The sequence below is a fragment of the Scyliorhinus canicula genome, chromosome 17, assembly GCF_902713615.1.
Source record: "Scyliorhinus canicula chromosome 17, sScyCan1.1, whole genome shotgun sequence".
Taxonomy (NCBI): domain Eukaryota; kingdom Metazoa; phylum Chordata; class Chondrichthyes; order Carcharhiniformes; family Scyliorhinidae; genus Scyliorhinus; species Scyliorhinus canicula.
The window spans coordinates 21,352,857-21,377,827 of record NC_052162.1 but is presented as its reverse complement, the minus strand read 5'-3'; the positions used below and the strand labels follow the sequence as shown (position 1 = coordinate 21,377,827).

The 24,971-nt window shown below is 46.8% G+C and overlaps 1 protein-coding gene across 2 annotated transcripts; it reads left to right on the top strand.

Annotated features, from left to right (window-relative positions):
- Positions 1-1,185: 1,185 nt before the first annotated feature.
- On the top strand, positions 1,186-24,214 carry gpr83 (G protein-coupled receptor 83). Of its 2 annotated transcripts, XM_038775472.1 has the most exons (4): positions 1,186-1,767; positions 4,606-4,731; positions 15,657-15,790; positions 23,034-24,214. In XM_038775472.1, exons 1-4 carry the CDS (start codon positions 1,372-1,374, stop codon positions 23,650-23,652), a joined length of 1,275 nt encoding a protein of 424 aa, XP_038631400.1. In that variant the 5' UTR covers positions 1,186-1,371; the 3' UTR covers positions 23,653-24,214. The 2 variants fall into 2 exon arrangements, with proteins under 2 accessions (XP_038631400.1, XP_038631401.1); XM_038775473.1 differs by lacking the exon at positions 4,606-4,731.
- The last annotated feature ends 757 nt before the right edge of the window (positions 24,215-24,971 follow it).

The window sequence follows — 24,971 nt, the reverse complement described above, 5'->3', positions numbered from 1 at the left end:
GCAGAATCATACCCCGAGTCAAGGGCTCGATGAGCAATAAAGCATCCTTCCAGAAAGCCTGGCCAGCTGTTTGATAGGGCTTGAGTTCAATTTGTGAGTTGCATAACAGTTACCATGTATTGAGTTGAAGTGTGTGTGAGACGGGTTTTTATTCAGGGTTAAAGTATTAATCTGTGTGACAATCATTAACTGCATAAATGCCTGTGTGACACATTGGATCCGAATAAAGTAAACTTGATTCACGAATACTTGTGTAAGTAGTTTGTGTGACATGTCAGTTGTGACATGTCAGCTCTGACATGTCAGTTGTGACCCTCATCCAGGAGAGGCAACAAACCCCAACCTCCATCCTGGCTAAAATCAGTCAATGTGAAACAGACTGAAGATCCAACCTTGCCATTTTCCAGCGTTTATGGCCAATTAAAAAACTGCAATTATCTAGTGAGTCACATGGACAATTTGAACGTGTCTATTTCTGTTCTTTTGCATGATGTCCACCGGTGTCTTTAGTTAACTGACTGTGACTAATTTTCTTCTAACCTGTATGCATAATAAAATATTCAGAGCTGCCCCAATGGCCACACATGATACATGATCAGCTGATGGTGCAAACCATCACCCCCAGCTGCCCGGCCAAAAAGGGGCAGCAGAAATTGTGCGAAGATTGACACTGTTAGATAGAAAGTGCTTGTTAATCTCAGTCGGTGGCATTGCTCGTGAGAGGTCTTCAGCTGCTGCGCTCTCTCTTATGTCAATCTCACCGCGGGGATGGGGATAATTGCGGGGTCGGGTAATGGCAAAGTCACTTAAAATTTGAGTTGAAACCAGAGACTACATTATTGTTTCCCCCTTCCTCCCCCGGAGGTGAGCTGCTGGCACCTTCCTCTGTGTAAACCTCAAAAAATCGGCTTGTGTTTTTTTTTTAACTTGCCTGCTTGCTTGCTACTGCGAGAAAGTGAGTTGTTATCCAGCAGCTTGAATTTAAGAATACTTTTCTTTGGAAACCCCTCTCTGGCTGATGGACGGGAACCCATTGGGAAAGTTCTGACTCTCTGGACCAGTTTTATTTTGTGTTGGAATTGATACAACCCGGAGGCGGATGGAGCGCCTGGATTGGCTAACTGGTTGCGAGGAGGCCCCGCCTCTTCATTGCATTTCAGCCTGTGTATAAATGTTGCCGGCGATTGGAACCCGCAATGTTCCAGAGAGGGTGCAATCCACCAGGGAAGGGCATATTTGATACCTCGCACTCACCTTGTCAGTCAGTGTAAGGGAATGTTGCAGCTGTTTCACAGACAGTGAGGGGGAGCCAGAACCGGGCGCTGCAAAGCTGTTGACCTGATCACCCAAGTTGCTCAAAGTGGCTGCCCCATGAACGCCATGAGCCGCTATCTGTGGCTGCCCCTGCCCTATGTGACCAGCTCCTTCCGGAGGAGCTCGGAGGAAGGCAACGGCAGCGACTTCTTCTCGGCGCTCTATGGCCTTTCCAACACCTCCGCCTTCTTCAACTGGCGCAACTTGACCATGGATGACTGGGGCGTCTTCAGCAACCACAGCAAGTACGAAGCCGAGTCCCAGAACCCGACCGTGAAAGCATTGCTGATCGTCGCTTACTCGGTCATCATCGTTATCTCTCTGTTCGGCAATGTCCTGGTCTGCCAGGTGGTGGTCAAAAACAAGAGGATGCATTCTGCAACCAGCCTGTTCATTGTCAATCTAGCCGTAGCAGATATCATGATCACCCTTCTCAACACCCCCTTCACTCTGGTAAGACCTGCCTGTTGCCTTAACCTCAAACTGGAGATTCCAGAATTATTAGGAGCTCATTCGGAGTTTTGACATTTGATGAGAAAGTGTTTAGACAACCTTCTATTTGGTCTTGGGCGAGGGAGGAACTGGGAGAGATCCTCTGTCTCTGGTACATTGACAGGCAGAAGTGTTTCAAGTTGCCCCATGTTTCATAACTGTGATTCAAAAAAACATACATGCTAATTAATCTTGGTTTTAAATGAATCCACTGCTCACTTAAAAGATCTTCGCAGTGGAGTATTAGCTTTTCAAAAAGCAAATGCAAATTAAGAATTAATGAATCACCCTGTACATTTGGGACGTCACTCTGAATTCATGAAGAAGGGGATGTCGGCATTTTGTTAAGCATTGATGGCATATCTTCACTGCTAACTGTACAGTCATGTTGACAGGTAGTGTTTAAGTGGAGTGAATACAGCTCTTGGAGAGGATGGAGAGCCAGTTGTTGGCACTCTTCGGGATTATTCAGTGATGGCCAAGCTCATGTTGGGGAGCCAGGCTCAAAGGGAGGGTGGGTTAGAGGTACAGAGCTACAAGATTGATTCCCCAAAGCACATTCTCTTCAAATGTGACACCCCACTTCGATTGAATGATTGTTGAATTCTGCCTGTTAAGTACAAGGCATCTCCATCATGTATCTCTATACACATCAATGGCTGATTCGATATGCCAACTCTGCACCTGGTGGGTACTCAGAATTTTAAAGAAAAACCCTCATCAAATAATTTTGATATCTAATGGTGCTGTAATAATATGCTGCTCAGTGACATTATATTACCTGCCTTAATGTTCTATTCACCTCTATCCAGAGCCCCAAACAGATCTCCAAGAATCAGTCTCATCTCTGCAAGCGAAGCCATAGAATCATAGAATTTACCGTGCCATTCAGCCCATCGAGTCTGCACTGGCCCTTGGAAAGAGCACCCTACTTAAGCCCACACCTCCAACCTATCCCCGTAACCCCCACCTAACCTTTTAGGACACTAAGGGCAATTTAGCATGGCCAATCCACCTAGCCTGCACATCTTTGGACACGGGGGAAACCCACACAGACACAGGAGGAACGTGCAGACTCTGCACAGACAGTGAGCCAAGCCGGAAATCGAACCTGGGACCCTGGAGCTGTGAAGCAACAGTGCTAACCACTGTGCTACCGTGCCGCCCCTAGTGAAAAATGACAATCCTTATCAGTGAGAACCTGCATGTTAAAATCTGAGGGTTAGAGTTGCCAGTGGCCCAGGGAATGATGCAAACAGATTTTGCAGCTTTCCTGCAGTCTAAACCTCTTGATTTTAAAGATACACTGTTGGTGAAAATCAGCACTGTTCTCCTTGATGTTCCTCGGCATGCTCCAAGGGGCGTGCACATGGTCTGACAGCCTTTAACATTCCCTTAAATTGAGACTGAAAGAAGCACTCCGGGCTTGGACTTAAATTAACTGATGCCACTAATTGACAATTAACCTTTAATTACATTTTGAATGCTTTTCACAATCACTTCCTCACTGGGAGTTCCCAGTTCTGATATTGAGTGGACCAGATTAGTAGTTCAAGATTCCAACTGTGTTGTAGGTCTCACATTACTCAGGAGAAATATTACCTGAAACACTGATTAATTTTTAAAAAAATGATTTATTTCATGACAAAAAGGAGGCTTGAAATCAACTTCTGTCAGTTATACATGAGAGTTCACTGATTACTGAAGGAAACTACTCGCTGTCTTCACAAGGTTGATTTTGGTTTATAACACATGTAAAATAGCACTTTCATTACTTCAATCGATTGAACTGGTCGGACATGTCCAGCTGGACTGAAGTAAACAGTCGTGTCAATGTTACGTATGAATTTACAAACACAAATTGGGACTAGTCACGTCAGCCCCAAGAACCTGCGCCGCCATTTGATTAGATCATGGCTGATCTGATTGTGACCTCAACTGTTCTTCCCTGTCAGCACCCCCCACCTCCCCATAACCTTTGACTCCCTTGTCAATCAAGGATCTGTCTAACTCTGCCTTACAATATGAAATGACCATCTTTCCACTTCTCTCTGGGGAAGCGACAGATGAATCCCTCTGAGAGAAAATTGCCCTCTTCATCACCTTATTTTTAAACTGTGTCCTTTAGTTCTCGTCTCTCCTATTCAGGGAACCTCCTCTCATCATCATGTTATGGTACATTTTAAAGCATAATTTCACGTTATTTAGTCTACTGCATGTTATTTCAGGCTGATTGTCTGCAGTCTTCCTTTCTCTTGTGGTCTGCAACCACAGAACCGTTAACATGCTGCATCACCACATTACCTCTGCATGGCTTTCTTTCTTTAAGATATATAAATACCAAAGACTTCTCTAATATCACAGTCGCTAAATGTACCATTTGAGTGGTTATACAGATTTCAAAGGTCTGAGCTTTAATCTTTGGTCTTGTCTGCCATTTGAGTTGCCATTATTTGCCATTGCTTCCTGCTCCAGAGAAAGGTATTGGGAAAGATTCCTGCCCCTGGATTTTAACCAGAATTTCCGCCTGGAAGTGCATGCGTATGGATAGAATCTGACTCCTGATTGAATAAACTGGTGAAACCCCACATTAACGATGGTTAATTGCGTAAAATACCAGTGGTTTTCTGACTTCTCTGGAGAAGAACCATATCTCAAGTCAGGAGCAGGTGAAGTTGTGGGATGAGGTGTTTACTGCTTCACCACTTTATATTTATTTATTCTTGATGTTGAAGCATGAATTGTCCATGGAGGAGTGAATGAATATTGCAGAGTGATAATTTCTTGTTTCTCTTGCAGGTTCGGTTCGTAAATAGTAACTGGGTGTTCGGGAAGCTGATGTGTCACGTCAGTCGGTTTGCGCAGTACTGTTCTGTCCATGTCTCTGTACTGACCCTCACTGCTATCGCTTTGGACCGACATCAGGTACAGCGCCGACCCTAAAGGATGCAAAATTAATGTGAAGCAACCTTCTGTTGTTGGATAGGAATCCAGGAAATCTTCCCACAATTGTGGAGGATTCAAATATTAAGGGTTTAAAAGTTTGGAGGTATAAAATACTCAGAATTTATTTTCCCGTCGTCATAGAATCATAGAATCTACAGTGCAGAAGGAGGCCATTCGGCCCATCGAGTCTGCACCGGCTCTTAGAAAGAGCACCCTACTCAAGCCCACACTTCCAGCCTATCCCTGTAACCCAGGTACCCCATCTAATCTTATCCCCATAACCCAATAACCCCACCCAACACTCAGGGCAATTTTGGACACTAAGGGCAATTTATCATGGCCAATCCATCAAACCTGCACATCTTTGGACTGTGGGAGGAAACCGGAGCACCCGGAGAAAACCCACGCAGACACAGGGAGAACGTGCAGACTCTGCACAGACAGTGACCCAAGCAGGAATCAAACCTGGGACCCTGACGCTGTGAAGCCATAGTGCTAACCACTATGCTACCGTGCTGTAGTGTAGGGAGGCATAATAGAAATCTGTGATGCAATGCACCAGCAGGCATCTTAACAACCTATCCCCTGGTGCCCGACATTTTCTGTCTGCCAGTCCCGTTCCCCTGCTTCAGGAATGAGGATGGGCAATGAAAGCTGCCAAGCTGTTTGACCTGGGGGCCATGGTAGCCAATTCCAACCCTTCCTTCTCCAGATGCACAAACACACTATTGGGAAGTGACACCCAGGTAGTTCCCCAATAAACATCAGCTATATCAAACAAAAACAGAAAATCCTGGAAATACTCAACAGGGCCAGCAGCATCTCAGAAGGAAAAGAAAAGAGTTAACATTTCAGGCCTATGATCTCTCATCAGAACCTTCGTCTGCTACCTCAACCGAGACAGAGGGTCAAATATGGGATTATTTTGCTTTGCACCTGTAGTGTTGTCTTCAGGAGGAGAAATTAATAGTTTCTTGATAAAGCAAAAATCAAAGGATTCTGTGTATTTTCATTTGGTGCAGACATGTTGCTCATAAAAGGATTAACATATTGAATGCAACCCTTCATTGTATAACTGATTTTTGCCACTTGACAAAACCCGAGAACCTCTTGTGTAGGATAAATTCAGGGAAAGGTACAAACTACAAACAGTAAATTTCAAAGGCATTAAAAGGAGATAGATATATTTCTGATTTTAAAAATGGGTTAAAGGAATATGGGCAACAAGAGGGGAAGTGGATTTGAAACCAGGAAGAGTTCAGCCATGGAATTGAATGGCGAAGCAGGCTTGAAAGGCTGAATTGCCAACTTCTGCTCCTCCTATGTTCTCACGCCAACTGGTAATTATAGAATTGTGGAAGCATTTGTGTCAGTGATTTCCTCACGCTTGCTGATATTTGATATCCTCCCAGTGAACCACATCCTCTGAAAATTTACCCCTAAATGTGATGTAAATATTCTAGGTTTATTCTTGCAACGCCTGTATGGGAGGGTATGACACTCTAACCTGTTCCAATTCTCTGACCTGTGTTCTCTGCAAACTTGCCTCTCTGTTGGCACTGTATGAATGTAGAATTCTACATTGTATCAAAGGCCAGTCATGGGGGACATGCTTATCCTTATTTCATAGGCACAGTGCCAGGAATATACAACTCCTATCAAAAAACAACAGCAACTCACACATTATTCTTGTTGACTTCCAGTAGCAGTCTGAGAGCCTGGGAAGCTTTAGCATGCGAGGGCTGCTAATACTGAGATTACCAGAAGTAATCTTTAGATACTGGAGAGAATTTGAATCAGAATACTTGTTCTAAAAATCCTAACCACTGGAGGATGAGTCCACAATATAATAGATTATTAAATAATATATTATATTAGCTGGAACTTATAAGAAGGAACATGTATAGTTTATAATCTTTAAGGAAATGCTCTAATTGAACGACTAAGACCCATATGCAGGACATCGCCAAGTTTAACAAAAGCAGGGGGCAAAAGTTCAAAATAAAAACTGGGTAAGAGATGCCACACATGGCCATTAAATCCTAAAGATTGCTTAAGGTTGAAAACACTGATAAAAGCAAGGAGTTCCACTGTTTGGGGATCCTGGGAAAGCACACATTAAGATAGGATGCAATACATTGAGTCACCATTTCAGTATGGTGGTTGGAAAATAAAATAAAATGGTGTTTTAGAACTTGGGGCAAACAGATGGTAAGAGTTCAAAGGTACAATGTGAAAATAATGAGGATAAAGAAGGTTGTGCAGCAAGTTATTTTCCTGTCTACCTGGGAGTGGGTGTTTGGAAACATTGGGGCAGCAGGGGAGCATGGTGGTTAGCATAAATGCTTCACAGCTCCAGGGTCCCAGGTTCGATTCCCGGCTGGGTCACTGTCTGTGTGGAGTCTGCACGTCCTCCCCCTGTGTGTGTGGGTTTCCTCCGGGTGCTCCGGTTTCCTCCCACAGTCCAAAGATGTGCTGGTTAGGTGGATTGGCCATGATAAATTGCCCGTAGTGTCCTAATGAAAGTAAGGTTAAGGGGGGTGTTGTTGGGTTACGGGTATAGGGTGGATACGTGGGTTTGAGTAGGGTGATCATGGCTCGGCACAACATTGAGGGCCGAAGGGCCTGTTCTGTGCTGTACTGTTCTATGTTCTATGAAACGTCACAGATTTGAAAATGATATTTATACTTTGGATAGACTTCAGGGCTTTATAAAAAGCTGAGAGATTTGGAAAAGTTTGACAGTTATCATCAATAATTCAAGCGCGTTGAGGGAATTGCATAACTGTCAACACATTTCAGGTCATATTATTCTTTACATTACCCAATTATATTATCAGGCTAGTATTTTTTTATTTTAGTTTATCTTTGTATGAGTTTTTTTTAATGAATCAAGGGAAAATAACTTAAAGGTGGGTAAATGTTTGCACATTTGGCCAACTAGTGTGAACATCAAAAGCTCCCGTGAGCTGTGTCACTTTTTTTGAAAATAGCATTTAAGATTACATAATTGCAACCTCATCATTTCCTGATCAGCTCTTCTTGCGTCTTATTTAAATGTGATTGACAATCAGTCTGGCTGAGCAACTGAACAACGTTTTGCTCTAGTCTCATATTTGCTGGGAACTGATGCTCGATCAACGAAGACAATTTAAAGCTGGTGGTCGAGGTTTAATTCCTATCACCAGTTTGCCAGTGATGGCCCGGTAGGGGTAGCTGAAGTGGCGGAATATTTTGGTCCCGCCCACCATGGGAATCGCTGCACGTGGGGTAGAAAACCTGATGGACGAGCAAAAACGTCCGTTGACTAGGGGCCACCTGAAAAAAAAAATTTCAATCTTTGGTCCAGTTTTAAAAATTTTGCTCTATCCACAAATCTAGCCACACACTCCCGCTGAGTTAATCAGTTTGGAGTCATGGAATTTACAATGCAGAAGGAGGCTATTCGGCCCATCGAGTCTGCACCGGCTCTTGGAAAGAGCACCCTACCCAAGGTCAACACCTCCACCTTATCCCCATAACCCCACCCAACACTAAGGGCAATTTTGGACACTAAGGGCAATTTATCATGGCCAATCCACCTAACCTGCACATCTTTGGACTGTGGGAGGAAACCGGAGCACCCGGAGGAAACCCACGCACACACGGGGAGGATGTGCAGACTCGACACACAGTGACCCAAGCCGGAATCGAACCTGGGACCCTGGAGCTGTGAAGCAATTGTGCTATCCACAAGGCTACTGTGCTGCCAGTTGATTGTGCTTGCTTGTAAGCCATTGGCGAGGATCCAAAAATTGAGCTGGATGGTTTGTTTAACATTTCAGTCATTTTATGATTTTTTGCGGATGGAATTGATGAGCGGTTTTCACAGCAGTGACAGTAGCCTGGGGTGGAAGAAAGTCGTCACCCTGAGCTGTTCACCAGCCCAGTAAAACTGGGAGCTCCAAAGTGGGCAAATTGGGCAAAAAGACTAAATTGACACTGCAAACATTCCCTCGCCTTCACTTGCTCACTGGAAGGTTATACACTGACGTGAACTTGGAACTGAGCTGAGATTGTCCAATAATAGTCAACCTGGGAAAAAAAACACTTGGGGGTTGTGTGTTGTGAGCGTGGGAGCAGTTGCGTTTTCGAAAGATCTGGTTCTGCTCATCTTTTCATCTTTAATTTACCCATGTTTGCTTTCTCTTGGGTTGTGTTATGTCCCTGGAGAATACTGCTGGGTGTTTTGCGAAGAAGAACTGAGGTGAATAGTAAATGTCCTCAGTTGTTTTGTGGTGGTGGGAGTGGGCTGGGATGGGGCACAGCTTGCAGTGGCAATTGGAGAATTACGGAGTACTTTTAGGAGAACGGTGGAGGCACATGAGAGAGTTCTGGTATTCGAAGGAACACTTTCCTTAGTGAGGGCCTGGGGCCTGCTTTCGTGTCATCACGATTCTACTACATGGCATGTCGGGGGCCGGGCAAGGTTTGTCCACAGGCCCACTTCCTGGCAAGAGGTGGAAGGCAAGTTCCCATTGAGTTCAAACGTTAGGTGCCATTTTTTCAGTAACCTTATTTGGGAGGCTGAATGCATCAGATTCGATGGAGTACAATGAATCTGACCTTCAAGATCAAGGGTCAGTCGGGCCCACCGATCACTGGTCCTACATCGTCCTGTTCTCGATTGGGGTTGGAGGTGGCTAAATGGATTGAGTTGTTTTCCTCCCTCTGCACGCCCCCCCGACAGCATTTTGGAAGTTATGGTGCCTCATGTTTTGAGCGTCGGAATCCTTGGGTGATCCTGATACGTGCTCACTGATCTTGGTTTATCCCTTACGTTCTCGTGCAATATGGAAGGATGTCTTGCTCCTGCATTTTATCCTGCAATTCTTCCATAACCCTGAACGTTATTCCCTTGTGGACATGTTGTTGATTATTTATTGTTGTCCTTTCCGCTGCAGGGAAGTGGGAGATATGAGTATGAGGTCAGGTGATGCCGATTAATCCGTGGGCAGCACGATAGCATAGTTGTTAGCACAGTTGCTTCACAGCAACAGGGTCCCAGGTTTGATTCCCAGCTTGGGTCACTGTCTATGCGCAGTCTGCATGCTCTCCCCATGTGTGCGTGGGTTTCCTCCGGGTGTTCCGGTTTTCTCCCACAGTCCAAAGCTGTGCGGGCTATGTGGATTGGCCATCCTAAATTGCCCTTAGTGTCAAAAAAGGTGAAGCGCATTGCTAGGTTACGGGGATGGGATGGAGATATGGGCTTGAGTAGGGTGCTCTTTCCAGGGGCCGGTGCAGACTCGATGAGCTGAATGGCCTCCTGCAGCACTATAAATTCTATGAATCTGTGAACCCGTTTGAGCAAACTCATATTAAGTTGATTATGTGAAGTATCATCTGTGCAGAGTTTGTATGACTTTTTTGTTATTATAATCGTTATGGTTGTGGGAGTGTTTTGTTAATATCACCCCCAATCTTGTCTATGGGGAAGATGAGGGGAGTTGGAGCAGGGTGAAGGGCAGATGTTTGGGGTTGGTAGGGTTAGTTCTGCCCTCACTGAGATTGACGATAGCCCCCAGTTACAACTAATTCCTGTCGGATTTTATTTGTGATTTTTGTTTTAAGGTATTTCATTTAAGAATCCGTGGGCCCGATTCTCCCAAAAAATATCAGTTAATTTGTGGTGGATTTTTCAGGAAGTTTCCATCCGGCTCTACCTGTGAGTTCCCCACTGCTATTCAATGACACTTAGCCATGGGCAGCACGGTGGCCTAGTGGTTAGCACAACTGCCTCACGGCGCTGAGGTCCCAGGTTCGATCCCGGCTCTGGGTCACTGTCCGTGTGGAGTTTGCACATTCTCCCCGTGTCTGCGTGGGTTTCGCCCCCACAACCCAAAAATGTGCAGAGTAGGTGGATTGGCCACGCTAAATTGCCCCTTAATTGGAAAAAATAATTGGGTAATTAAATTTTAAAAAAGAAATGACACTTAGCCATTTTTTTGGAGTCCTGGGGAGATTCTCACCGCTTTAGCGCCCACTTCAAATTTTTTTTAACACTGGGGAGATGAACTCGAGATGGGGCCGCCCTTTTGAAAGGAAGGGTGCCCTGATCCCCAAGTGTGCTTGTGGGTCCTCCGCATCCCTCCCAGCCATGGCCAATGTCACCCCTCACACACATGGACACTACCACACATCCCCCAAGTGAGGACACCCCGCTATTGGGTCCATGGGGGTCCACCCCCAAGCCCCCTTGCAGCACCCCCCTCCTTCTAGGACCTCCATCCATCACTCACCCAACCTCCCAGAGGTCGTACTTACCTTTTTTTAAATAAATTTAGTGTACACCATTCATTTTTTCCAATTAAGCGGGAAATTTAGTATGGCTAATCCACTTACCCTTCACATCTTTGGGTTGTGGGGGTAAAATCCACACTGACACGGGGAGAATGTGCAAACTCCACATGGACAGTGACTCAGAGACAGGATCAAACCTGGGACCTCGGCGCCGTGAGGCTGCAGGGCTGACCCACTGGCTTGTACTTACCTGCCCTGCACTCCCCACCCTTCAAACCCCTCCTTTCATGGGCATGGCCCCTCTTGCCCCTGACCCTTGGCAATGCCACCCTAGCACCAGGCACCCTTGTGCTGGTACCCAGGCAGTGCTCCTGGCTTGACAGTGCCATCCGGGCACCTTGGCAGTGCCATGGTGGTAATGCCAAGGTGCCCACATTCCAGGAGGAGGGCCAGGGAGCCATCCTGCACTTACCCTGACCATCCTGGGTCTCCGGTGGTCCGGGAGACACCCCGGGTGCCGTTCCGTCTGGTCCATGAATGTGTGGATGAGCACTGATCGGCGCTTGGCTGCAGCCATGCTGGGGAGGCTGAGGAATTGTGGCAGGCCCCTGGATCCTGTGCAGGTAGGTCATTAAGTAGGTTTACGAATTTAAGTAGGTCCACAAACTTCATACATTTTGGGCGGGGATCCGACTCCGATGTCTCGCGGGTCTTCAGAGAATCCTGGAACGTGCAGAGCCTATTGGGCGGCTCACTGGACAACTCTCCCGGCACTCACCGGCCGAGTGGCACTCGAACGAAAGCCCAATGAGATTTGCGACCTATGTCTTTATCCTTCAATGGCCTGGGCAGGTTTTGTATCCTTCTGACTCTTTCTTGAGATTGAATCTTCTTTCACTTCAGTCTCTCAATGTGGTCCTCTATTGAGCTATCAGAACCAGAAGATTTACTAATGGTAAATTACTGAGGTGAGATTGGTTAATTGTGGTATGGTTGGGGGCGCCATGTGGCACAGTGGTTAGCATTGCTGCCTACGGCACTGAGGACCTGGGTTTGAATCCTGGGCGTAGTGTTTGTAACCTGAGGTACAGATTGTGGGCTGTGCTGGAGGCCATGAGGGTATAGTTTCCTGTGTGTCGGGATATACAGGGCGAGGCCCGGTCCGGTGCTATGGCTAAAATCCTATTGCCCCTGGTGGCTAGGGATTTTCTTCAGCATATTTGTTGGAGGCTTCTTGGGAGGTTCGATTTTAATTCTTCAGTGCACGGAGATCTATGCTTGGTGGATTCCTGTTGTCACCCTGGCGTGTGGCACCATTTTGGTTGTTTGGATGACCTGTTCTTTTTCAGTAGTGGCTGCCCTTTGTGCACCAAGGAAGTAGGAAGCCTGGGTTAAGTCTTCATCCCTTATTATCCCGTGAGTTTAGCTTTATCTTTTGTTTAAATATTTTCTTCCTTTCTTTGGAGGTTCTGAATGTTTGATCATAAACCGAACATGTTGCTGCCTGGTCTCACTGTATAATAGTCTGCAATGTTGTTTACTGGAGGAGACGAGCCTGTGGGACGACATTGGTCCCTGTGCTGATATGAGGTTGAGGGCGATGTATGTTGGCACGCACGCAAACACGGCGTGGAACATTTCTCCTGATTTCTCATAGTAGTTGCGGACTGACAGTGTGGGAGGATGTGCACCATTTTACCATGTTTTCATGGCCTTATGCGTTTCTCTCCCTCGGTCTCTGGTGGGGCTGTATTGGTACCTAGTTATGTCTAAAGATTGGATTGAGTGAATTGTGATGTTGTTTTCCCATCTCCATCTGTGCTCGTGTATGCTGGCCCATTTTTTTTTGTTCCTTGCTTATGTCAATGCATTTAGTTTGTTATGTTATTCTCTAAAATGTAAAACCTAAAAAAAAACACTTGCATTTCATCATCTCGGCTGAACTCCACATTTTGCAGGCTGTTGTGTGGTTTTCTGTGAAGATACAAGTGATTCAAATTGATTTGCATTGAAGCAGAGCCTGATTGCATCTTTATTATGGCCACCCCCGTACCGTTCCAGCAGAGCCTAATTAATGGTGTCTTTATCGATGCTCACCCACAGTAAAGACTGGATTGGTGAAATCTTCAGCAGGTAGCTCAGTTCAGATGCTGCCTGACCTGTTGAGCATTTCAGATTTCCAGCATCTTCAGTATTTTGCACCTGCCATTACGATTTACATCAAAAGCACATTCTCACTACGATATTTTCAATGCAACCCAAGTTTTAAAATTTGCTCAGGCCATGAATTGTCAAAATGTGAATTAATGGCCCGGAGGTTCTGCAGTGGTAATCTCTGGCCGATTGCCACTCTCGCCAGATTTACCTTCATTGGGATTGCGAAGCCCCCTGTCTTGCCCAACCTTCCTCACTCAGGCTGGGTGAGACAGGAGCATTGAAGCAAGTTCCCTCGTTGCATCAGCGTGGAGTAACTGGGGTGAAGAGAGGTAAGAAACTCCCCCTTTTTATGCCAGGAACTGTAACAAGGGAGGTTTAAATGGAAAATTTCCAGGGAGCAGGAAAGTTTTTAAAGTTTGGAGGTGGGGGGGGGGGGGGGGGGGGGGGGGGGGGGGGGGGGGGGATGGCGCTGGGGAAGGAGGGGTGGTCAGACCTGGCAATTGGGCGGGTGGGAGGGGCGGTGTTGTTGGGTCTGGGATGGAAGGGGGAGGTCAGTTTGGGAGGGAAGGGATTCGGTCTGGTAGGGGGTGGGGTGTCGGATAGCGCATGCTGGCAGAAGAGGGGGCATCGTGCCAGGGGTGGGGTGGTGGGACCTCTCGTCGGTTGTGTATGTGCGGGGTGTCCCGTGCGAGGCTGAGTCTGTGATTTTTAAATAGTTACTCTGAAGTTAGGTTTTTTTCCAGTCTAACTCTTTCAGACTATCAGAATAAAACTGGCAGAACCATCCAGACGAAGTTAGCACTTCTGGGCAATTGCCGGGTAAATCCTTGTATGGGAACTTACTAAAGGAATTCCCAGCGCATCATTGGGATATCCCCTAAATACGACGCTGGAAAACCCGGATGTTATGGGTCATTAAGTCTGGTTGATACATCAGAAAGCGTACGCTTCTGATTAGAGATCATTGACCTGAAACAAAGATCTACATTTTCTGGTGGACAACATTTGGAGACTAAATCGGTGTCCCCAGCCTTTGCATGTTGTCAGCCTGTCAACAAGCACAACCTTTTGACCAGTGGCCTCCCTATTCACCACCTCCTGGCATTCCTGATATGGGAGATTCAATTAGAGGGTCTTCAGCACACAACAGCCAGCGGTCCTACCAAGAAAGTTGGGCACTGCTGAAAGGCAATCTTGAGACGACTTTTGCATTTTGGAGAATGAATAAACCCAGAGAAGGTTGAGCCATCGACGTGGAGAGAGTAACCGCTCCACAGAATTGGTTAGGACATGGCGATGACCTTCCACCCTGGCAGCTCTTTCATTTGGGCTTGGCGTCTCCGGCACCAATGGCTCCTTGGCTGTCAAAGAGAAGCCACCTCCATGGAGCTTCCAAGTTCTGCGCTCAGTCACCCTGTCTTTGGATAATTACGGCTAGTTGGGACCTTAATTGTCCTAATTTTCTGCCGGCCTCTTTGAAGTGGGCTCTTAACTTTGCACCCAGCACACCCTGGGAAGCCCCCTGGAGGTGGGATGGCATCAGTGAGCCATCCTTATGCAGCTTCCTCCTACTTCCCCGACCTCCCTCCACCTCACAATCCAGCTGCATTGGACCAGGATAATTCGGTCCAATAACCCTAATTATTTTGCTCAGCAAATACTGCCTGAACTGTCATATTTCTGTTTTTCCTACATGCACTGTCATTGATGAGGCCCGATAAATATTCCCCAAGTGGGAACTGAAGCTTGGCTCGATCACAGTGATTCAAGCAATGCCCTTTAATGTTCGAGATTATCTTAAACCCTATTGAAGCATGTTACACATTTTAATGATGTGAGGTTGAGCAGCAAATTCAGAACCAATCTGGCAGCCTCTACATATTGAAAGGAAGGTGTGATTGGAAATACAATATCTAATTTATTGCTGCTTCTGCAATGAGAATGAAAACTAACCGGTTCTCCTCGCATTGCAGCTGTGAACAAAACAACAGAGGCATTCATCTTCTGGCAGAGCTGCTGAAGTAGCTTCTTGCTCTTCTCTTTATGCACAGCAATTTCATCACCACTTGCCACTTGGCAGCAGTTTGGAAGTCAGTTTGGAGGCTGTGATCTCGGAAAAACCACGGCCATATCTCACAGCTGCTAGAAAATGTGTGTACTGTTGCATGTGGACATTTGCTAATGGCTGTATTGGCTCTGGTGCCCTATCTGGTCCAATTGTCTGCAGCTATTTGTTGCCCAGACACAAGAAGAATAGCTACTTGGTTGAGGGTTCCCATAGGTAGTTGACATCTGTGAAACTGCGCCCCAACTTGATTTGATGCCTTTAGCAGATGGAGAAGAAATATTGAAGGAAGAAAAGGTGATTTATTTGCATCTGGAAGCTTTGCACATAGGTCGTATGTTGCTTGTGTACTCCAGGGTGCACAGGACACCATTTTGATTCCCTTTTGCTTTGCTTTGCACAGGTTATCATGCACCCGCTGAAACCCAGGATGTCTACGGCTAAAGGAGTCATTTGGATCATCGTCATTTGGATCATGGCAACCTGCTTCTCCCTTCCACATGCGATCTACCAGAAGTTATTCAGAGTTGAATACAGGTGAGGCAGGAAGCATAGCCAGCCAGGGAATATTTACCTCCTTTTCTTGTATTCCATTTCACATAGGTGCACCTTTTGAAAAGAAAAATCTTTGGCCTAAATTTTGATTTTGTAATAAATTGGCAATCATTACCCTGTAAAATTGACAGCAACTTCTGTTATCTACACATATATAGAATCCAAAAGTTGCTGCTAGCAATTCCCTGATTCTCCACCAGGTGTGCTGATGAAATCCCTGCAGACGGAAGTTTTTAGAAATCACTGAACTGATGAGAACGTCCTCTGTTATGTTGCAATATCGCTATGAAATAACCTGAAAAACCTGTGCCTCCTGAATGCACTTTAACTGTGTATTGTGTACTGACTGCTGCTGAACAACCTTATTGGCCCTCAAAACTATTTGCGTAATTCAAATTTCCCATCATGATAAACACTCCCTAGTTTTTTGATATAATAATTTTTTGTAAGCTTGTTTAAGATATTTCAGCTTCCAATGTATATGTCCCACCCTTTTTTGCTCTTTTCTAAAATGTATTTAAATTGAAAGGTAACTTATACATTTCAGACCCTGGTTTCCTGCCTGTGGGAATTCTTCAGTGTGATTGGCTTCTCGCCCTGCTTGGTGACATTATTGTTATAGGACACCTGCTCTGATCCCCTTGACTTGCTGCTGGAAATAAACTGTCATCGAGAAAGGGGAATTTCAGATCATAGGAATCACTAGATATTTGTGGACAACTTTCTTTCAGGTTGATGGTGAACACCATCGATTTGCCAATGACCACTAAATCCAGGCCATAATCATTCTTACTTTTGTTTCTATTCAAACAACCAGATCGAAGAATTATTTTAAAAGGGCTTACTGGATCTCAAGTATACAAAAAGCACAGTGCCAGTCACCAAGGGTGGGCATTGACTTCCAAACTCGCTAAAGTTGGCCTCGCTGTGGGTTCCTGTGCAGCAGGTTGAAGAAGCCATGCAAACAAAACCGTAGACTTCGGTGGGACCAATAGCTCCCTTCGGTAGCTAATGGTGAACCACGGGAACACCTGTTGTGAGTGGGAATGGAAAATCGCGGCCAGGTTCTTTGGTTTGATAGGATTTGGGTTTCACTATCTGCCAAATTTAGCTTAAGTTGGCAACTTTAGGAGAGATTGGGAAAAACCTGGGGAAGGGAAATGTCAGCAGGATTCTTACTTATTTAAAATTATTTTTTTCCAATTAAGGGGCAATTTAACGTGGCCAATCCACCTACCCTTCACATCTTTGAGTTCTGGGGGTGAAACCCACGCAGACACGGGGAGAATGTGCAAACTCCACACGGGGCCAGGATCGAGTCCGGGTCTTCGGTGCCATGAGGCAGCAGTGCTAACCACTGCGAAACTGTGCCACCCCTTCAGCTATTCTTAAGGCAGAGAAACTGAACTGTACCTCAAATAAATGGTAGCACAGAGAGCCAGGCTAGAAAATAGCGACGGGGCATCTGTAGGACTGGAGCATTGCTTCACTGAGGACAATCCGTTGCAAGGTTTTCAGGAAAAATAGCAGACCAGTGAGAATGGAAGCATGTAGCAATCAAATCACCTCTCCTGATGCAATATAAAATCTTCAAAGTATCTGTGTCAATCACAGATTCAATGGGCGCAATTCTCCGCTGCCCATGGCGGGTCGCAGAATAGCGGGAGGGCCTTCCCGACAATTTTCACGGCCTCCCGCTATTCTCTCCCCCCCCCCCCCTCCGGCCGCCCCCCCCAACACGAATCGCCGCTCGCCGTTTTTTACGGCGAACAGCGATTCTACGCAGGCCGATGGGCCGAATACCGCGGAGTTTACGGCCGTTTACACGGCCGCGATCACACCTGCTTTCAGCGTTCGTGAAAACGGCCGCAAAGTGCCCGTCCCGGACAACCATGGCACCGATTGGCCGTGCCAAGGGTGGAATGGGCCTGCGATCGGTGGGTACCAATTGCGGGCAGCGGGTCTGATACCCGCGTACTATTTGTTCTTCCGCCGCCCCACAGGATCAGTCCGCGGGCCGGCTGAGGGGCATGATGGCCCACGCATGTGTGGGTTTGACGCGTCTGCGTGATGACGTCATCCGCGCATGCGCGGGTTGGAGCCATCCAACCCACGCGTGTGCGGCTGACGTCATCGTGCGCGTCAGCCGTCGTGACTCTTGGCGGGCGGAGTTAACGACGTTCGCTAACTCCGCGTCGCCGTGATTCCCCGGGCCCCGATACTAGCGCCGCCCGGGGGGGAGAATCGGGTCCCGGGGCGGAGCTCCGAGGCCGGCGTGAAACACGGCCAGTTTCACGCCAGCCTTCACGCCGGATTTGCGGAGAATCGCGCCCAATGTGTCACATGTTGCAAACGGCATCTCGGACAAAGGCACAATACGATAGTAACTCCCTCATCAATCAATTGGCATGTCAGCTACAACTCTCACCAACTTTTACAGATGCACCATAGAAAGCATTCTTTCTGGTTGTATCACAGCTTGGTATGGATCCTGCTCTGCCCAAGACTGCAGGAAACTACAAAAGGTTGTGAATGTAGCCCAGTCCATCACGCAAACCAGCCTCCCATCCATTGACTCTATCTATAATTCCCGCTGCCTCGGAAAGGAAGCCAGCCTAAGTAAGGACCCCACACCCCGGACAGACTCTCTTCCACCTTCTTCCGTCAGAAAAACGATACAAAAGTTTGACGTCACGTACCAACCGACTCAAGAACAGTTTCTTCCCTATTGCCATCAGACTTTTGAATGGATCTACCTCATATTAAGTTGATCGTTTCTCTACGCCCTAGTTATGACTGTAACATTACATTATGTAGTCTCTCTTTCCTTCCCTATGTACGGTATGCGTTGCCTGTATAGCCTGCAAGAAACAACATGTTTCACTGTATACTAATACATGTGACAATAATAAATCGAATCAATCCGACAAACGGCCCACGGTCATATTCTAGCTGTGCGTCAGGAGCCTGCACATTTTACAACGGTGGAAGCACACACTATCAGGTGAAAGATTGTGAGAATTGGCATGAGGCTGGTCGGGGAGTAGTGATAAGATCCAACAGCAGGAAGAGTTCCGAGGATTTCTGATGCATCAGTGGAGGGACTGCTAACAGAAAGAAAGACAAGGAGAAACCAAAGGAGGAAGCCCATAAATCAGTAATGCAGATGCTATGGTGGAAGGTGGCAGAGGCAACAAGTGCTACCTGTACCACCCCACATACTGTTGCAGTGCTGAACAGCCTCAGTTGCCATGAAGTTGGTCATGTTAAATGAAGGCATAACTCATCTCATTACCTACGTACGTTTACAGTGTAAATTTTTAGGAAAGAGTTAATGTTCTCCAGTGCTTAAGTTCGAATTCGAACTTTAATTATTTAATGGACCACACTTATTTGATCTACTGCACACGCATATAAAGGGGATACAAGTGGTACTGGGGAGTTGGAAGAGAAATGATTGTGGAGCACAATGACATTGGAGTTGAAGTCAAGATTTTATTACTTTATTTCTAGCTCTTATTACAGAGGCACCATTAGAGCTTAACATAAATGATTAGGTGAATGTAAAACTTTTAATATTCATCAGAAATGTCAGAAATCATGGAGGCATATTTCTCCCACCACATCAGTCGGGCAGCACGGTAGCATGGTAGTTAGCATAAATGCTTCACAGCTCCAGGGTCCCAGGTTCGATTCCCGGCTGGGTCACTGTCTGTGTGGAGTCTGCACGTCCTCCCCGTGTGTGCGTGGGTTTCCTCCGGGTGCTCCGGTTTCCTCCCACAGTCCAAAGATGTGCAGGTTAGGTGGATTGGCCATGCTAAATTGCCCGTAGTGTCCTAATAGTAAGGTTAAGGGGGGGAGTTGTTGGGTTACGGGTATAGGGTGGATACGTGGGTTTGAGTAGGGTGATCATTGCTCGGCACAACATTGAGGGCCGAAGGGCCTGTTCTGTGCTGTACTGTTCTATTCTATCATTGTGTTTACTGCCTGACTCGAGGATCAGTTATGGTTACCTCAGGGAAGAGGTTATTAATGCTAGACTTCTGCTAGCCTTCACTTGAAAACAATGTCACTATGTTATAGATGCAGACAGCCATGTGAAAGCGTGTGCAGTACATTTCTCCATGCAAGGGTGGCGCAGTGGGGCACTGGTTAGCATGGCTACCTTCCAACAGCAGGGACCCAGGTTTGACTTTGGCCTTGTGTGACTGTGCGGAGTCTGCACATTCTCCCCGTGGCTGCGTGGCTTTCCTCCAGGTGCTTCGGTTTTTGTCCCACAGATGTGCAGGTTAAGTGGGGACGGGATGGGGGGAGCAGGCCTGGGTAGGGTGCTCTTTCGGAGGGTCGGTGCAGACACGATGGGCTGAATGGCCTCCTTCTGAATAGTCGGGATTCTATGGATTTTCTCCTCGGGGGGGGGGGGGGGGGGGAAGATTGCCACCGACACAGGGACAGTCACAATCAGAACGCCATAAGCAGTTGAAAAAGTACTATCAAATCTTTCTGAGACCCAGACAAGAAACAATGAGAGCTGTGGGAAGTAGGAAGTGAGCAGCCAAGAACAAGTTATTAAAGACCGGGACTCGGTCCAGCACAGTGAGTTGTTGTTATTTCCCAGATGTTCAAAGTTTATAATAATAAATAAAAACAACAGCAAAGAAATTCTTGGAGCTACACAGTAGACCTGTGGAGGGAGAAACAGAGTTAACATTTCAGCCTGAAGCAGTTGCTGCCAGACGTGCTGTCAATTTCCAGCATTTTCTGTTTTTGTTTCCGGTGTGTGCAGCATTTTGCTTTTGTTCCACAGCTGGCCTGCCGCTGAATTGTAACATCTATAAAGAAAAGCCTGAATGTTACCCCGTCAAATTCATAGAATTTACAGAATCATAGAATTTACAGTGCAGAAGGAGGCCATTTGGCCCATCGAGTCTGCACCGGCCCTTACAAAGATCACCCCACTCAAGCCCACGTATCTATCCTATCGCCGTAACCCAGGAACCCCCACTCAACCTTTTTTGGTCACTAAGGACAATTTAGCACGGCCAATCCACCTAACCCGCACATCTTTGGACTGTGGGAGACAACTGGAGCACCCGGAGGGAACCCACGCAGACACGGGGAGAACGTGCAGACTCCGTACAGACACCGACCCAGCCAGGAATCGAACCTGGGACCCTGGAGCTGTGAAGCAATTGTGCTAACCACTATGCTGCCGTGCTGCCAAATTAGTAAATGAGCTTTCGGATGCCTTTGGTTTGTTAACTGGTCACTGCCACAATGGTAAAAGCAGACTGCTACGGGGCGTTTATTCCACAAGAGACTGCCCTTTCTGAACTGACTCTGTTACTGGCACAGGACACCTGAAATTGCAAAGCGCTCCAGTGACAACGCTGAAGTTAACCTGGAAAATAGGTGTCAATAGTTAATTAACCAAGCAGGTAGTCATTAAGTGGCCTATATATCACAACAATCATGCTATTGTAGGGAAAGGTCATTGAGGTAGTCTACAGGTTTTGATCAACATCCTATTGTATTGTAATATGTGTCCTAGAAATTGAATAAACCCACCTGCAAGAAGTTGGTATATGGAAGGAGCTATGCTCCAGATTAGATAGGCTCAAAGCCTGCCTGAATTTAGCAATTAATGAGCCCGGGGTACCTGGTGGATATCCCCAGACAGTGAACTGATGGAGAGGATTGCAATTATGAATCATTGTGTCACTGGCAGTAACTCTTTGGGAGAAAGGAAGCAGTTATGTTGGGGGGTGGTGGTGAAGGCATGGTGGGGAACTGAGAGGGCTCGGACAGCAATCAGCAGAGGGAAGCAACAGGTGGAACAGGGAGTGAGAACCGGCTATGACATTGGGAGTTGGTTCAGTGTGTTTCAACTGTAAAGGGGATCCATCTGCAAGTTTAAAAAACAATTGTTCATCGGATCTGTGCCAAGTTGCCACTGTGCAAGTAGGATAAGGTGGGCAGGTCAGGGCCTTTCATGCATCGGTGCAGACTCGATGGGCCGAAGGGCCTATTCTGCACTGTAATATTCTCTGATTCTGTGTGAGCCTCGCTAATTTCCTTCGAAGGTGGTGGTGAGCCAACTTCTAGAACCACTGCAGTCCATGTGGTGTAGGTACCAAAGATCATAAAGAAATGGTGATATAGTTCCCGTACCAGCCTCCCCGAACAGGTGCCAGAATGTGGCGACTAGGGGCTTTTCACAGTAACTTCATTTGAAGCCTACTTGTGACAATAAGCGATTTTCATTTCATTTTCATTGTAGTTGATATCAGGATTGGGTGTAACTTGGAGGGGTGCTTGCAGATAATGGCATTCCCATGTATTGATTACAATTGTCCTTCTAGGTGTTAAGAGGTTACAAGTTTGGAAGGTGCTGTTGAAGGAGCTTAACAAGTGCTGCATTGCATCTGGTAGATAGTTCACACTGTGTGTTGATGGCATTCGCATTCAATGGGAAACCCCTTTTATTTTATCCAAATTTTAGTTTTAATATTTATTTATTTTACTCTTGAATCTTCTTTTTAATCCAATATCTTGGCAACTGTATGGAGATGTCAGTCTAGGCGAAGTGCTCAAGTCTCTGGACGGAGGCTTGGACCCGCAACCTCTGACTGAGAGGCAAACATGTTTTTTAAATTCTTTTATCAGAGTTACAAAGCCAGAACTCAGAGTGTGGAGAGGGGCAAATCCCTAATCCAGCTCCTTGCCTACTCTAAAAACCAATTCAAATTGAATCCAATTCATGGTCCCCACAAGGGAGACATACCAGATCCAGGCATTACACCTGACCTCACACTCATCTTAGTCAAAAGGCCGAGACCATTGAGCCAAGGCTGACACAGGACATTCACTTACTGACGCTAATTGAACAATCTCATGGAGAGCAGTCAGTGAGAAGCTAAATTTAAAAAAAACAGATTGAGAACTGAAAAAAAGAATTGGTGGCCCAGACGCTCATTTCCATTCAGTGGCATTCTCTTGTCACCCTGTAAATAAAGAGATTTGAAATCACATTGGTATGGAAGTTCTTTGTGAGCAGTAACTCGAAACAGGCAGTGCAGCATTGGCTGACATTCAGTTTCTTTTCAGGTCAGTGGGAGTGAAGAGAAGTCCGGGTGTAGGATGTGTGGCCGATGCAATGCCAGCCAGGTTGACACTGTTGTCTACTTCCTCATGCACTCATCTAATTATCTACTCTGTGTTCCAGGAAAGAGAAAGTGCGAAGTTTATGCCTCCACAACTTCCCGCAGCCAGCAGACCTGTACTGGAAGTACATGGACCTGTCTACTTTCATTCTCCTCTACGTTTTGCCACTTTTAATTATAAGTGTGGCCTACACAACAGTCGCAAAGAAGCTGTGGTTACGGAATGCCATCGGAGACATCACCCTGGAGCAGTACTTTGCTCACAGACGCAAGAAGATAATGACGCTGAAGATGCTGATGCTAGTGGTGGTGGTGTTTGCTGTCTGTTGGTTTCCTCTGAACTGCTATGTGGTCCTTGTCTCCAGTAAGGCCATCAACACCAACAATGCCACATACTTTGTTTTCCATTGGGTCGCCATGAGCAGCACTTGCTACAACCCCTTTATCTACTGCTGGCTCAATGCAAGTTTCCGAGCCGAACTCAAATCTTTATTGGATATCTGCAAAAGGAGAAGAACAGCCCATGCACAGCCCCTCCCCTACACATCGCCTCCCTACAGACAGGCATGGATTGAAGACAGAAACCACAAGAGAATCGATGCAGCTCAAAACTTGAGGTTCAACACCAACTCTGCAAGGACCGATATTTCCATTGTTGAACCTATTGTGACTGTAAGCTAAACTGGAAAGGGAGGGCATTTTTTACTGCCACAAGTCGAGAACCAGTATATGCTGAGTTTCCCAATTTAGAGAAAACCAAATCATTTTTGGGGATATGAGCATCACTGGCCAGATCAGCATTTATTAGCCATTGCTAGTTTCCCCTGAGAAGATGATGATGGGCTACGATAGTGAGGTGATACAATTGTGTGGCTTGCTGGGCCACTTCACAGGTCAGACATGGTAAAAGACTGAAGGTACGCTCCCCTAAACAACTGTGATCAATCAGTTGGTATTTTATGACAATTCAACAAGTGCGCACTTTTTACTGAATCCAACTTCTTGCAGTATTTACATTTCTTTTAGAAACTGAACTCAAATTCACAAATTTGAGCTAATTATTCATCGAGGCCTCTGGATTGAAGTAGCGTAACCACTACTCTACAGTACCCCTTCTAAAATGAGGAATATGGGGCAGGATTCTCCCAGCCCCGCGCCAGGCTGGAGAATCCCCGTAAACGCGCCACGCCGCTCCGACGCCAGCACAGCTCATTGGCGCCAGCGCGTTTGGCACGGCGCTGGTTGCAAGCCACTTCTCCGGCCCAGATGGGCCGAGCGGCCACTCCAAAAAGGCAGAGTCCCACCGGCGCTGGGTCGGCAGCCGGCGGGAACTCTGCGTGCAGGGTCGGGGGGGGGGGGGGGGGCGGCCTATGTGGGGGCTCCGACTCCGGGGGGGGCCTCCGATTGAGCCTGTCCAGCGATCGGGGCCCACCGATCGGCGGGTCGGCCTCTCTCTCCCCGGGCCTATTTTCTTACGCGCCGGCCCATGAACTCCCACGCCATGTTGCGTTGGAGCCGGCGTGTTGTGGGAGGCCGCCGTACATGTGCTGGGGTGCCACTGCGCATGTCCTCGTTGACGCCGGTGCCATTGCGCATGCGTGGATCGCGCGGCGCACAGTTCGTGCCGGAATGGGAGGCTGGAGCGGCGTGAACTGCTCCAGCACCGTGCTGGCCCCCTGTCGGCGCCAGAATCAGCACTCCCAGTGGCACGTTCACGCCGTCGTGAAACGTGACTGCATTTCCGACGGCGTGGACACTCTGCCGCCAAATGGGAGAATCCCGCCCATGGAGAATTAAGACTGATGGACATTTAAGAATGACCCAATTTCCCAGGAGATTATGGGAAACTGGTTGGAAGGTTGAAATGTTTCCTGACCTGCTGTACCTGGTTGAGCAAATATCACCATAATCTGGTGAAAATATGTATTCTGTTTATTGGACCCGTGTGTCTTGCTGGAATTCTATTTTGGGTGTTATAAGGTTATTTATTGTTGCATTTG